The sequence below is a fragment of the Manacus vitellinus genome, unplaced genomic scaffold, assembly GCF_001715985.3.
Source record: "Manacus vitellinus isolate BGI_N305 unplaced genomic scaffold, ASM171598v3 scaffold_81_pilon, whole genome shotgun sequence".
In the NCBI taxonomy this organism is placed as follows: domain Eukaryota; kingdom Metazoa; phylum Chordata; class Aves; order Passeriformes; family Pipridae; genus Manacus; species Manacus vitellinus.
In genome coordinates, this window is record NW_021940822.1 from 121,425 (window position 1) to 135,577 (window position 14,153).

Here is a 14,153-nt window from a genome sequence, read left to right on the forward strand (position 1 = left end):
ACTATTTTCATAATACATTTCTACATCGTTATAGGGTCTGGAATTTCGTGCAAATACTTTTGGATTTAAATACAGAGACAGTAAATGAATCACTGATACAATTCAAAGGTGTTGGTTTTGGCTAGAGGTTTTGTTCTGCCTTGCTATCAGAGAAACACTTGTCAATTGCCCTTTAGATAGACAGGGATAAAACCAGAGAGTGGAAGATGGGGACAGACCTCTGTTCTGACAGTCCAGGGTTATTGAGGGAGGAAATGCTGCCTCTGTATTTTGACTGTTGCAAAGACTCTATTTCTCACTTCGTGAAATCTTAAGTCTCTATTGAAACTGGAGTACAGCAGCATGGTGCTCTCCCCCATCTTAATGCAGATTTACTTATCATCGATTAGCCTTTCAGAACTGCTTTGGTTTCAGGTGGATGTCACTTTATTGAGCCCTTGTGTATGTCAAATTGATTTAGCTACACTGCTCATTTATATCTTTCTTTGCAGCAGAAGTAGTTGACAGAGCCTTTACAGAAGCCTCTGTGGAAACTGGATAAATGGCAGGAGTTAGACTGCAAAGTGAGCATCACTGACTGACAGGAAGCTGTTATTCACTCTGTGTGCTGAACTGCCAGAAGTTTCAGTCTGGCAAGCAGGAAAGGCCAGCCTGAAGTCATTCACTAGGCCTGATATTAGATTCACAATACCACTTCACAGGAGCCAGTACCGTAAGTACAGGCAAAGCTTTTCCCACAGCAAATTTTACACACAAGTTCCAGAAAGCTGTGCTTGCTGTCCTTTATCAGAACAATACTATATAAAAGGGATGAAGAAGCTTGGAAAAAAAATAAGTGGGAATAGCCCTACCTGAATGTTTCCCTGTCTCGCTGCTTTCTACTCCTTCTCGAACTTTGGCTTCTCCTCCACGACTTCTGGTCTTTGCTCAGTTCTTTCTACTTGCCCAAGGTTCCCAGTGGATCTCTTAATAGTTTTGGACAATGATTCGTCAGAAAATATATTTGCTACAAAAAGTCTGCTCTAATGTTAGAAATGCCACTATGATTTTACAAAACTCATGTTACGACCAGTTAAAGAAACCCCACAATCAAACAAAAAATGGATAAATTATTAGCAGCTACGAAGAATATGGCACATCCCTCCTCATTTCAGGAAATATGAATCAGTATTCACAGAATCACAGAATCAACCAGGTTGGAAAAGACCTCCAAGATCATCAAGCCCAACGTTGATCCAACACCGCTGTAGTTACCAGACCATTGCACTAAGTGCCACATCCAGTCTCATCTTAAAAACATCCAGGGACAGTGAATCTACCACCTCTCTGGGCAGCCCATTTCAGTATCTAGTTACTCTCTCTGTAAAAAATTTTTTCTTAATATTCAACCTAAACCTCCCCTGGCAGAGCTTAAGTCCATGCCCTCTTGTCTTACTGCTGGTCTTTTCTGGGAGAAGAGACCAACCTCCACCTGGCTACAGCCTCCTTTCAGGGAGTTGTAGAGAGTGATGAGGTCTCCCCTGAGCCTCCTCTTCTCCAGGTTGAACAACCCCAGCTTCCTCAGCCTCTCCTCATAGGACTTGTGCTCGAGTCCCTTCACCAGCCTTGTTGCTCTTCTCTGGACCTGCTCCAGCACCTCAATATCCTTCCCAAACTGGGGGCCCAGAGCTGGACAGAGCTCCAGGTGTGGCTTCAGCAGCACTGACTACAGCGAATGAATCACTTCCCTTTTCTTGCTGGCCACACTGTTCCTGATACAGGCCACGTTGCCATTGGTCACCTGGGCACACTGCTGGCTCATGTTCAGCTTCCTGTCAATCCCAGGTCCCTTTCTGCCTGGCTGCTCTCCAGCCACTCTGTGCCCAGCCTGTAGCGCTGCAGGGGGTTGTTGTGACCAAAGTGCAGGACCCAGCACTTGGCCTGGTTGAACCTCATCCCACTGGAATCAGCCCAACTCTCCAGCCTGAACAGGTCCTTCTGAAGAGCACTATGATGCAACACTTTGAAACTGTCTTTGCTTGCATAAGGATCATCTCAGTTGAAGCCCAGGATATTTTCATTTGGTAATATTACTTTAGAATCTCAAAAGCTTCTTTGAGATTCTTCCTCAAGCGCTCGGGTGTCTTCAAACCCAACCTACAAACTGACACCATCTATCGGTTTTGCCACTGGTATCAGGAAGATGTCACACTACAATAAATAAAACCTAAACAAAATGTCAGGATCAGAGAGAAGAATGGGAATATGAGCAAATAATTCCAGAACTCCCTTGTGTGCATAGTGTTCAAGTTTTTCAGAAATAAAACAAAATAGGGCAGCAGGGAGTGTTGTGGTTTCCCCAATTTCCCCAAATGACACATTTTAGAATATATCCCTTCATGATGTTGTAAATACAATATTCTATTAGAAAAGAGCTGACTTTTTTTTTTAACAAGTTATTAAACAATTCACACTGAAATCTTGCAATTTCACTCGGAATACCAGAAAAAACAGTTCTTGCAAAGAGGAAATCAGCAAAATTCCTTTTCGACAATTTACCTTCATGTTATGCAAGTCCTAGAGAGTCTTCTGAAGTGCACCAATTTCAAGTGTAGCTTTAATGTTGCATATGTTGTAATAGTTCTAGAAACTAAGCAAGATCAAAAAACAGGAGGCAAATGGGAAGAAAATATTGCTCTGCCTATTTTTATTGCGAATGTTTTGCCAGCAAGAAAGCCACGAGCAAAGGTCAGAGCCTGTAATAGCCATCTCTGGAGCAGGCATCCAAGGATTAGCACGAAGCTAGAAGCCAAAAAGCAGGCCAGCTGAAACCTGCTTTGCCCACAGGGATGGACTGGCCTGGCAGAGCCATCCTTGATTCAACCATTGATTGGTATATTAGATCAGACCAAGTACAGCAGAATCAAATTAATAAATAAGTATTTTCTTCTAACTATCCCATCTCAAAAATAATATCTGCCAGAACTTCAGGTTTGAGAAGAGAACTTGCCAGCAGAGATGGTATTATTTGAGTATATAAAAAACTCAGCAGCCCTGTGAGGTGTGAGGGCTGCTGTAGCTGAGCTCACAGAGCCCTGGGTTCATCACTGCTGTAACATTTGCCCCAGCAGTGAATAGTGCGTTATGATACTGAGTAGTAAGGGCATTTCTCAACTACTAGAGTAGGATGCCCCCATTCACTCCTTTTCAGAAGTAACTAGCAGAGAGATCTGACATGCAACCCTCTGCCTGCAGAAGAAATGAATCAGATAACACCTGAAAATCTGTCCCGTGAAAAATGTGCTGCCAAGGACAACAGGAGAAATGAGTAGCAAAAACTGCTCAGACAACTTTACTGAGCTGTGGAAATCTTGCACCTTTTGGGGAAGAGGAATTCTTGCATCAAGCTGAACCTTTTCCTTCTTCTTAAAAGAAAACTTTCAGACTCAGGAAAGACGAGGCGTTTTCCTCACATTTAAAACTGACTGATTTCTAAAAAATTTTAATTACACCATGGAGGTTTTTGCAGGATCTAAGATCTAATGCAAAATGATGGTGATTTTTGGATCTGCTTAACTTCTGTGTGGGCCCATGGTCTTGTTCTAGTTCCTCCAGATATCCAAGCCACCTGGTTTTCTTCTCCCTTTTCCCTGCCTTATTGCAGCTACACACCAGTGCTCCCATTTTGTGCCATACCTAGGGAAGAAGACTTTCCACTGGCAATACAGCCAGAAAAAGTAGTTTCCACTGCATATAAAACTTGCTCCAGGAGTTAGAAACTCTAAGCTGGAGTTTCCCACCAAGCTGCTTCCAAATGACAGATCTCTAGTTTTGATCCAGCATTATAGACTCCAGGTTGGTGCACTGGTGTTACTGTACTTTTCTATGTTTTTTCCTGCTTTTCTTTTTTTTTACAGAAATCACATGCAATGTTTGTTTTGTTTGATTGTATAAAAAAGCTGAAAATGTCCCTTTAATTCAGTTGCTTAGTAATCATAGAATGGCTAGGGTTGCAAAGGACCTTAAAGATCATCCAGTCCCAACCCTCCTGCGGTGGGCTGAAAGCCCACCCAACCTAGCCTTGAACACATCCAGGCCTGGGGCATCCACAGCTTCTCTAGGCAAAGGAACTTCTTCCTAACATCTAGTCTAAATCTCTCCTCTAGAAGCCTTTCCAGCTGCTGAAAAAAAGGAAAAACCAATCAAACCCAAAACAAACAGCTAAAGAAATAAACATGAAGATGAATACAGTGAGGTGACATATGGTGTTTTCAACCTTCTATGCAGAGGGAATTATCTTTCTGGCCCTGAACTTCAGCTTCCCAGGCCCCAAATGCCTTTTGTTTCTTACTAAACCATGGACTAGGACCTATGACTTTTGAAAGTCCTTCCTGTACTGCCTCAGCTGACTCACAAAAAATAATTACCATGTAATAAGAAATAAAGGCAGAAACAGGATGCAGATATTGAAAACCCATCAGTTCAGGCCATAAAAACTAGGAGATTTTTGGAAGAAAATTCACCAAGCAGTGGTGGTCCATTCTCTTCTCTTCCTTTTACAAGTGCAGAAGGGGAGAGAAAAATCAAAAAGAAACTGGAAGGGAAGGAAAGAAGGAAAAGAAATGCTATATTTATTATAATTATAACACTGACATACAAAAGTCTAAAGAGATTGAAAAAATTCCATAAAAAACCTTTGATTCATGAAAATATTAAGGTATGCATAGAAAGTCCTTGACAAATTATACTTTTTGAGACCAGAGCCAAATCTCACATGTCCTAAAAGCAACAGACTAAATGAATCTCCTGCAGAGAATTTATTTGCCTGACAGATATGCGTCCAGGTGCAGAGCTCCAGATATGGTCCTACAGAATCAGTTATCCACAAACAGGAATTTGTCATTGCTATTATTGAATATCCACTGGCAGACAGTCAAGTCATATATTTTCTTATCTGAACAGGACCAAATAATTCAACACATATCAAGCCTTTGAGAAATTAACAATATTTCCTTCTGCTTTTAAGTGGCAAAACAGGAATCTCATTTTTGTGTTTCTTGAAGGTACTATTAAGTGTGGGTAGAGAGCAGGGACAGGAGCTTTTCACAGGTCACAATATGTTCTGCCAGTGCCCCACTGCTCTCATGGTACTTATAAGTAGCATCATACTGGCAGGGCTGGTCTCACAGTCAGCTCCTGGCAGCTCTGTGAGTTTTCAGTCATCAGCTGACTTGCAGGAAAGCTGTCCTGTGTACAACTGCAAAACTACAGCAAACGTGAGCTAACCTTCCTTCCTTTAACCCTGGTATTCAGCCATTTGGCTGTGTGTCTTCCCACACAAGGATGATCATCAAAATCTATCTTCCCGTCAGAGTCCAAGCCAAGATCCAGCTCCTCTGAGTTCCTGTTCATGGCATGAAGTAGCAGCAATTAAATTTACAGAAAGCTTTTATTTGTAATTTTGTAAAATTGGCCTGAGCTAGAGTGTTTGCTTTTCAACTTTTCCTGTGTCTGCCATGGGGCTGGATCCAAATACCAGCATCTCTCTAGTTTAAAAAATTTGTGAAGCATAAAAATAGGACAGGAGTGTTACTACTCTGTAAATATCAAAGTATTAATTGTTATTCTCACTCTTCTACAGTGCACAGTTCTGAAATTAGAAATAAATTTTTCTCTAATTTACACTAATTGAAAAAGAGCTCATTCAAATACTGAAGATTTTTTAGTGCCAGAGGTCAGTTCCTTGGTTTTAATAACATCAGGTTCTTCAGGACTCATCAGCTCCCATTGAAGACTAATATTGCACAAAATTTATGTGAGGATTTTCTATCCTAAACAAATCGATCTCAGTGGCAGACTAAAGGGCAAAGAGCAGCAATGTCTTTGATCATCTAGACATTGGACTTTCAAAACCACTCCTCCTCTGCGTGAGAGGAGGGAAAAATATTAATGCTCTTCAGGAGGTAGCTGCAAGGTGTGTTAGATGTCTGACCAGACAAAACTCTTCTTAACTGTGCATTTTAGACGAATGTCCAACCACCACTGCGAGCCAGAAGAGACAACATTCATCTTCCCCTAACTTGCTTCTTTGTTCTCTGTCACACAGAAGCCTCAGAAAATGCAGAGACAACCATGCTGTTTCCCCAGCCCTCCCTGAGACAGGAGCTCAAAACACAGAGAGTGAGACATTGGCTCAAGGCAACCCAAACACTGAGAGGCAACTCGTGTTGAACTAGGAGTTCAAATCCTCACTTGCTTTGTTCAGCAGGTTGTTCAGTACACCTTGACTGTGGCTAGAACAAGGTCAACCCAAGATTGTCTAACATCTCTAGTAGGAGTTCCCCTGGTTGCAAAGTGTTCCCATGGCTTCCTATTCTTTCTCTGCGTACCTCCAAAAACGTATCTAGATCTGTTTCCTTGGTCCTCTCCTCAGGCTGAACAAGCTCAGATCCTTCTGCCTCTCCTCCCACACTGATCACCTCTGCTCCAGCCCTGGTCATCCCAATGGCCTCTACTAGATTTGATATAGTACCTCAGTGTTGGTCCTGTACTAGGCAGCCCAATGCTGAGCACAGCATCCAGATGTGGTCTTGCCAGTGTCCAGTGTGTACAACAGGACACTCATGTCTTCTGCAAGACTGCTTTCTAATCTGTTAGCCCTGATTTGTCCTGCTGGTTGGGTTCCAGCTGCAGAATTTCCCATTTGCTTTACTTAAACTCTCTAAAGTTCCCGAGCAGTTCTTCTTGCTTCCACATCTACTTTTTTAATGCACTAACAGGAAAACATAGAAAAGCTGACATTTTTCTCACAAATCCTTAATCTGTTTTATTTTAGTTACTGGCATTGGAAAAATTGAATCCCCACCTACTCAGTTCTTGCTTAGGCTAAATTAATATTTTAAGGCATTTTAAAATATGCTTGATTCCCAATCATAAAATGAAGAAATAAAGATGTCAGAGAGGAGGTTTCAGATTTGAGCTTCCCTACTGTCAGTTCTCCCACACATACACCTGTGCTCTACAGCTGATCTGTAAATTATTGAAAGAGTATCCCAGGGAGACTAAACGTATATCTAAAATAAGCTACAGAGATTTCCATCCATTCAGGCACAAAACCAAAAAAAAAAAAAATCCATGAGGGAGAAAAAAAAAAATCCATGAGGGAGAAAAAAAAAGTAAGGAGTGGTGGTTCTCCTAGTGAGAAAATCTGAGAAGCTGTAAGGTAAAAATATCAATGTATGTTCTGGCACCTTTTCCATCACCGGGATTTGTCTTTTCTGTTTGTTTCCTAATTGCAGTAGATGTAATATGTAATGCTTATTTGACCAAAGCTGTCATGCATTTACCCCAGCTATTGTCTCTCCTGGCTGCCACAAACATACAGCTGTTAGCTATATCTCAAAAGATGCAGCCTTGTCAGCCTGAGGATGAGCAGCAAGGAAAAGAGCTCAGCCTAACGTGAAAGGAAAACTGTCTCATCCAGCAACCATTACAGGCTGTCAAACTCCAGAATTTTACCATTTTGTTTCACTGTTGAATGGTGGATGGAAAAAAACACTAATGTCTGGATAGCTTGTCCGTGGTGGGTCAGCATTTGGGCCTATAAGCACCGTGAAAAGCTTTTATAGGCTGTAGATGCTGAGGATGATAAAGAACAACCCTTTTCAGTCTGTTTTTGAATGTATATCTGATAAGGGCAGTGAAGAACCACCCTTCAATTCCCACTGCTGGTGTCATAGAGCTTTTTGCCTGTAACTGCGTTGGAAGGGACATCAGGAGGCCTCCAGACCTGCCTTGCCTTTGGAGCAGGACCACTGCCAATATTGGATCAGGTCTGTCATGGTTCTGTCTAGCCTAACCTTGAAACCTTCCCAGACAAGATAACTCAGCACCTCACCAAGTATTCCAGCTTCTCTAGATATCTAACATAATTTTCAAACAAGAGCCACGGGTGCTAAAAGTGATTATGCCTTAAAAAGACTAAAAGTGAGAGAACCCTAAACAAATAAATCTCCAGATTTTAGGACGCACATCAACATATCGAAGAGAACTCCTTCTTAATTTTTCACAGAATTGCCCAGTGGATAAGCAGTCTAAGAGATAGGAAAGCAAAATAACGGGGTTTTTAAATGGACACAAGAGATTTTTTGCAGATATGTCTTGTCTACAGGAAAAATTGAGACATGTTTGCAAGTGAAAATACAGTGTCTCTGGAAGTCTTCCTGCGTTTTCTTTGAAAAAATATTCAAAGAAATTAAGAAACTCTTTAGTGGCAACTAGACTGTTGAAAAGCTGTATTGGGGGAGAGACAAGGGAAGAAAAGAAGACAAAAATTTTGAAGAAAAGCTATCATAGATAACTGTTACAAGAAACGAACACATGGAGTCTTAAATGTCTTTCTGTAGCACCTCTATTTCTTGGTGACTCAGATCAGGAGGTTTCACTGTCAAAAACTGAGCACATCTGTCCAATTATTTTACTAATTTGAATGTCTGTCTGATAAAAAAATCTGCTCTGAATTTAACATATTTCACTAGAAATAACATATCCTACGTAGCAGCAAGATGTTCATGCTGTAAACCAGTAGTGTCATGATCAAATGAGAGATTGCTTAAGTAGCTCATAATTTCTCTCAATAGCAACAGAAAAAGTTAGCTGTTTGGAGTGTGACCATGTCAGTGTTTCCAATAGTTACAAGACAAAAGATTTTTAAAGATTTCCAGATTAACAGTTCCCTTAACATTTTAGAAGTGGTGAAGGCTTCTAGATTAATGGTTTCTTAAAAAAAAAAAAAAAAAAAGACAGTTAAGTTTGTGCAAACAATATGGACTTTAAGAGATAAAAAGACCCAAAAAACAACTCTCAAAGTAAAGGTGTGAGCCCTCCTAATTCCAGGGCAGACAGTCAGGAGGCACCAAGCTTTACAGAGGAGAAATTTTCCAGAGGGACCTTTAACAGTGCTGAGCAAAATGAGCTCCTCCATCCAGGGCCACTTAAATCCTAGGAGAACCTGTGTCTGGCACATTCTTTTGGCTGTGCCAGCACCTTCAGAGAGAGCAAAGTCTGCAGGACACGGAGTTTCTTTGTTTTCGCCAGTGGTTGCTTTCTGAAAGCTGGAATATGGCACGTGGTTTGGCAATGGCTATGTTACTCCAGTGGTTTTATTTGGCTATGGCAGGTGTTACCACAGTGTGTGTAATCTGTTCTTGGAGCGAGGAAATGCTTTCCATTAGAGGAATTGCCATTTCCTCCCACTCTTGAGGCCTGCTGTGTAGAGTGAGCTGTTGACAAGAGGGCATGGGATGAGAGTGGTTTTCTAGACATCATATATACCACCTTCCCCTACTCCAAGGATGGGATTGACATCACGACTCCCATCTACTCACACGGAAAGGTGTGCATTTTCCCTGTTTCCTCTGCTAACTCACCTAAAGAGAGAATGTTAAAAATTAGTGTGTTTCAAATATTTGTTGTAAAAGCAGTGCAGTCCTTTAATCCAGTGCAGTCTCCACCCCTTTGTCAGGAGCACGATAAACATTTGAGAAAGCAGTGAATGCCCTAGACTGAAAAAAATCAAATACAGCTTTTTTAGGGTCTGTATTTTTGGCACCATGGACACAGAATCAGGGTTTTTTTCTGCAGCCTAGAGCACAACAGACTGTCTCTGGGCACAAGACATCTCAACAGATTAACGTGATGCAGAGGAGGAGTAACTTTTTGCAGAGAGGTTGGGTACTTTGGTTAATGGCACAAAAAATGCTATTCTAGGGACGGAAGGTTACTCTTCCTGAGTGCCTATTCTGAGGAAAGACACACCATTTTAGCCCTGACCTTTGTATAGCACAAGCTATAATGCTTTGTTTGGTCATTTTAAGATATAGCTCAGATGTTCTACCTAAAGCACCTTCCCCAAATAGCCTTGAATATGGACTTGAATGTACTCACAAAAGGAGAATTTGTTATGCCCACTAGGAGCTCACTGTGGTTTGTCTTTTCAAACTTGCTGTTAAGGACCAACATATGGTTCTGCAGTTATCCTACATCCCAGGGAGCAATCACATTCAGGATAAAGGCATGACGAGGTTGCACAGTACACCAAAACAACTGACCTTATTACTGTGTTAGTGTCCAAGAGCTTTGATTCATGATCCCCTTGTGCCCCATAGGAATATTTGTGAATTTATTCCCAGCATATACCCCCCTGCCATAGGGACACATCCACCAGAAAAGCATTTCTGAACCATGTAGAGCAGTCATCACCTGTATGTTCCAGGTACCCTGAGGGCCAGGAATACAGAAAATTGTCACTATATGAAAGATTAAAGCCGTCAGAGTTTTGATTCAGCAGAGCAATTGCATACACATTTTATTTGTCAACACAAGACAACTAAACAAAGACTTTGAGTGTTTGGCAAAAGCTGAGTAGAGAAATCGTTGTTGAAACCCAATAAATCTCTCATGCAAGATTCTTCCAAAAACCCTGCACATGGATCAATATATTTGTGGGTTTTTTTTTCAAGGACTTGGAGAAATATTTCAGAAAGCTGTTTGATGGAGACCAGTGTCTCTTTTAATAGGTAAGGCTAAGTGCAGGACAAGACATTGTGGCAAAGCTCTCTGCCCAAAACACTCACGGGAATATACTTATTTAACAAATGCAAGAAGCAATCACAAGAGTCTTTCCCTAAGCTGTTAGGGAGAGAAGATATGTCATATATCTGAGAGAAGAGCAATGCTTTTTCCGCTTGTTGACATTAAATACCATGCAAGAGTTAAGAAGGTACAGCTGAGTCCAGGGTGGTAGAGACACAAGAAGCAACCCATGGGACTCTCCTGGCACAAGAAAAGAAATCTAAGACCAACAGGCAAGCCTAGATATACAGCCAGGGGAGCCTTTCATGCAAAAAGACTGATTTAACATAAGAAAGTTTCATCCTGTGCAGGCACTTTGTGAAGTACAATGGTTCTGAGGACCGTGGTTCAACAGAGCATCATTGAAGACCCAGGTGGAGGAGGGACAGGATGATTCTAGACCCTGCCTTAGCACATAACAGAGCTGATTGCACAGCCTTTGCAGCTGACACAAGGTCAATTTAACACAAAAGGCAGCACCGTCCAAGTCATTAACTCTCTCCTATGACAGAGTAGTTCTGCCTGTGTAGCTAAGCAGACACCACATTTGGCAGGACACTTTGAGGTCAACCAACCAGCCAAGAATGAGCAGAGAGAAAAAGGTTTGTTTCACCCATGGGAGAACACTGGTAAATTATCATATGAATCTTATAAATGGCTACTGAGACACTGGGAGCACCTGGATGGGAAGGCCTGATTTTAAATCCAGTTTCCAGTCCAATCTGTCCTTGGATTTTGGATTTCCAAATATGAAAGTTGTGCTGCCAGATAAACTTCATCATGGTCTGTCTTCTGCCATAATTGAGTTTCTGCCTCATCATCCAACAGAGAAATGACTCAGCATCAATTAGGGGAGGAAAGTGTTTTTTCTCTCCTCAATCATTTCCTCCAGGTCCTCTGTCTTGGGAAAAAAAAAACAAATCAAACAAAAAAAAGAGCCTCCATTCTTGAGATCCCTCCAGTGTTTTAAAAAATCAGTTTTGTCCTGAGTCCAGAAGATTGTCCAGGATATATCACATCCCTCTAACCAGAGACAAGATATAGGAAACCAAGATTATATGACCCTGGGAGAAACTTAGAAGGGGAACTTGGCAAGATAAATGAGGACATGGTGAGATGTATCCTTGTGTGCGGGAAACTGCTGTAGTGTTATGTTTTCATGGACAGTGAATGCTTAACTAAAAAGTAGATATAGAGAAAAGTTACTAACAGGAATTTACTGCTGATGTAATGGGGTATATAAACCATGATTATAATGATTCCATTGTCTCACATGAAGTCCGTGCCCGGGTATGTCACGAATGGTGCCCTGAACAAGCAGCATGCAAAGTTAATCCAGAAAATGCAGCTGGAACTCCGGTGACATAGCCCAGCTGAACCAAGACAGTGACCCAGGCCAGGATTTGACTGTGCGTGCCCGTCACCTCTGTAGGACAGCCGGTGAGCAGCTGGGAACCATGGGACGATCGCTAACAAGAGAACAAAAAAATCAGGTGGAAATACTCACAAAGATATTAAAGATGTACGGCAGTAACATATGCCAGTTATCCTTGGTAACACTACTAGTTTGGATACGGGACAATTGCTCCTGGTTTCCCAGAGAGGGAACCTTGAATGTCTCTGTATGGAAGTGAACTGGGGAGGAACTGGGGCAGAAGCCAGACGAAGCAGCTTTCAGTTTACTTTCAACGTGGCAACAGGTGTTTTCGGCATTAAGCCGCCTGCAAGCCACAATGTAACTGATTTATCTCCTTTTTCGCCGGGTGCACTTCTCGCCGAGAATGATTCTAAAGAGAAACGACCCCTGCTTACAACCCAAGACTCAAACCCCGATGGTCCTCTCGACCCACCCTGGGTCGATCAGAAAAGGAGCAGGATTTATATCTGCCTCCGGCTGACAATGACCCACCACGGAGTGCCGCGCACACCTCGGGAACAGCCCCGCTAAACCCCTCGCCCCGCGCCGCCTCTTCTGCCGAGCCCGCAAATCCACCGCTACAACCCCTCACCCGCGAATTCCGCGTCCTGGGCAAAACCCGCGTGCCCCGCAGCGGGAAGCGAGAAAAACAGTGATCCTTCACAATATTGTGGGACTCTCGAGCAGTGCAGGAAGGAAGAAGGACAGGAGGAGGGAGGACCGGCTTCACTCCCGCCGCCATCCCGTCCCCCTCTCCCCGGGAGCGCCCGCGCTCAGCCCCGTTCCAGCCGCCGCCTCCTCCTCGCCGCGCCGGGGCCGTGCGAGCCCAGCGGGCCGGGGACAGCGGCCCTCGCCTCGGCTGCTCGGCCGTGCTGCAAGCGCTGTCGGCGCCGGGGAACATGCTGCTTCCCGGCGCGCTGGAGCAAGCACATCTCCCGCCGCGGCACCCCCTGTGATGGTCGCCGCTCCCACGGGCCCCATTCGCCTCCTCCTCCGCCCCGCCGCCGCCCCTGTGGCCGCCGAGGGACCGAGATCATGCCGGCCGCTCCCGGAGACGGGAGCCGATGGACGTGGCGGCATCCGGGGAGACCCCGCCGAGGCGCGGGCTCGCCACCTCTCGCACAACATAAGAGAAACCGAGTCAATTTCAGCATGTCATGAGTCAAGCGCTTGGTTTATGCAGTCATCCATTTCTTGAGGGAGCAGAGTCAGATGGATACTTTTACTCCAGATGAACAGAAACTGTTGGGCACCATCCGTTGGGTGCGACCGCAATCCCTAACCTACACAAGAATAGGCCCCATTGTTAAAGGGCAATCCTGATTTATCTTCACATCATTCATTAATTTATGAAACAAAACATGCTTTGTCTTGTGTGCTTCAGGTTATTCAGGATCGATACAGCTGTCGCACCGCGTTAAAATTAACAGTTTTCTTAATTTTGATTCATAACACCTTTCAGCCTTGTGCCCTCTTATGCTGATAAAATTAGTAACGTAGGCGAAAGGATACGCTTCTGTCTCCACAGGTCGGGGAGGATCCCTGCTCCATTTGTCCGGCCAGTTGATACCTCATTTAACAACAACAACAACAACAACAACGCTGATGCCGACACCAGCAGCAACAATGCATCAGAGAGCAAAGCAGCATGAGAGACTGGGTGGTATTTGCAAAGCTACTGGGACTGCTGACCGTAGTGGCAGTAACTCAAGGATGGCCGGTGACTCAACCGAAACAGAACATATGAGTTACATTAGCCAATGTAGCAGGTCAGGATACCACGTGTCTTAGCACTGCCACACCTAACAACCCTTTTTGGACTTGCCTGGTAGGTGTTCCTCTAGACGCACAGGAATTGTTCACTCGTTGTAATGACTCACTGCATGCACCATCCCTTTGCCAGAATCTTATGAGAAATGACACTTATGACTCCTGGGATGGATGGTGGTCTCACGTAGGTCAGCCTTGTACAAATTCCCCTCAAGAATTGGAATTATTAGAATCCCTGAGTGAACATAGATGCATAATATTTAAGAACAATGTTAGCACGCCCTGGAATGTCACAGGTACTGGACCATTTAACAATGCATCTCTAAGATGTTCACACACAGATAATAGTGTTCTA

At 43.3% G+C, this 14,153-nt stretch overlaps 1 protein-coding gene across 1 annotated transcript in view; it reads right to left on the reverse strand.

The window, feature by feature from the left end:
* MRPS5 (mitochondrial ribosomal protein S5) overlaps nt 1–12,929 on the reverse strand; it is a 113,573-nt gene extending 100,644 nt beyond the window's left edge. Inside the window, exons 1-2 of the mRNA XM_029964877.1 lie at nt 12,521–12,929; nt 12,036–12,080 (exon numbers count right to left, since the gene is read on the reverse strand). Of these exons, the coding sequence (XP_029820737.1) occupies nt 12,036–12,080; nt 12,521–12,929 (454 nt within the window). The remainder of the gene's footprint in view (nt 1–12,035; nt 12,081–12,520) is intronic.
* Nucleotides 12,930–14,153: the final 1,224 nt, after the last annotated feature.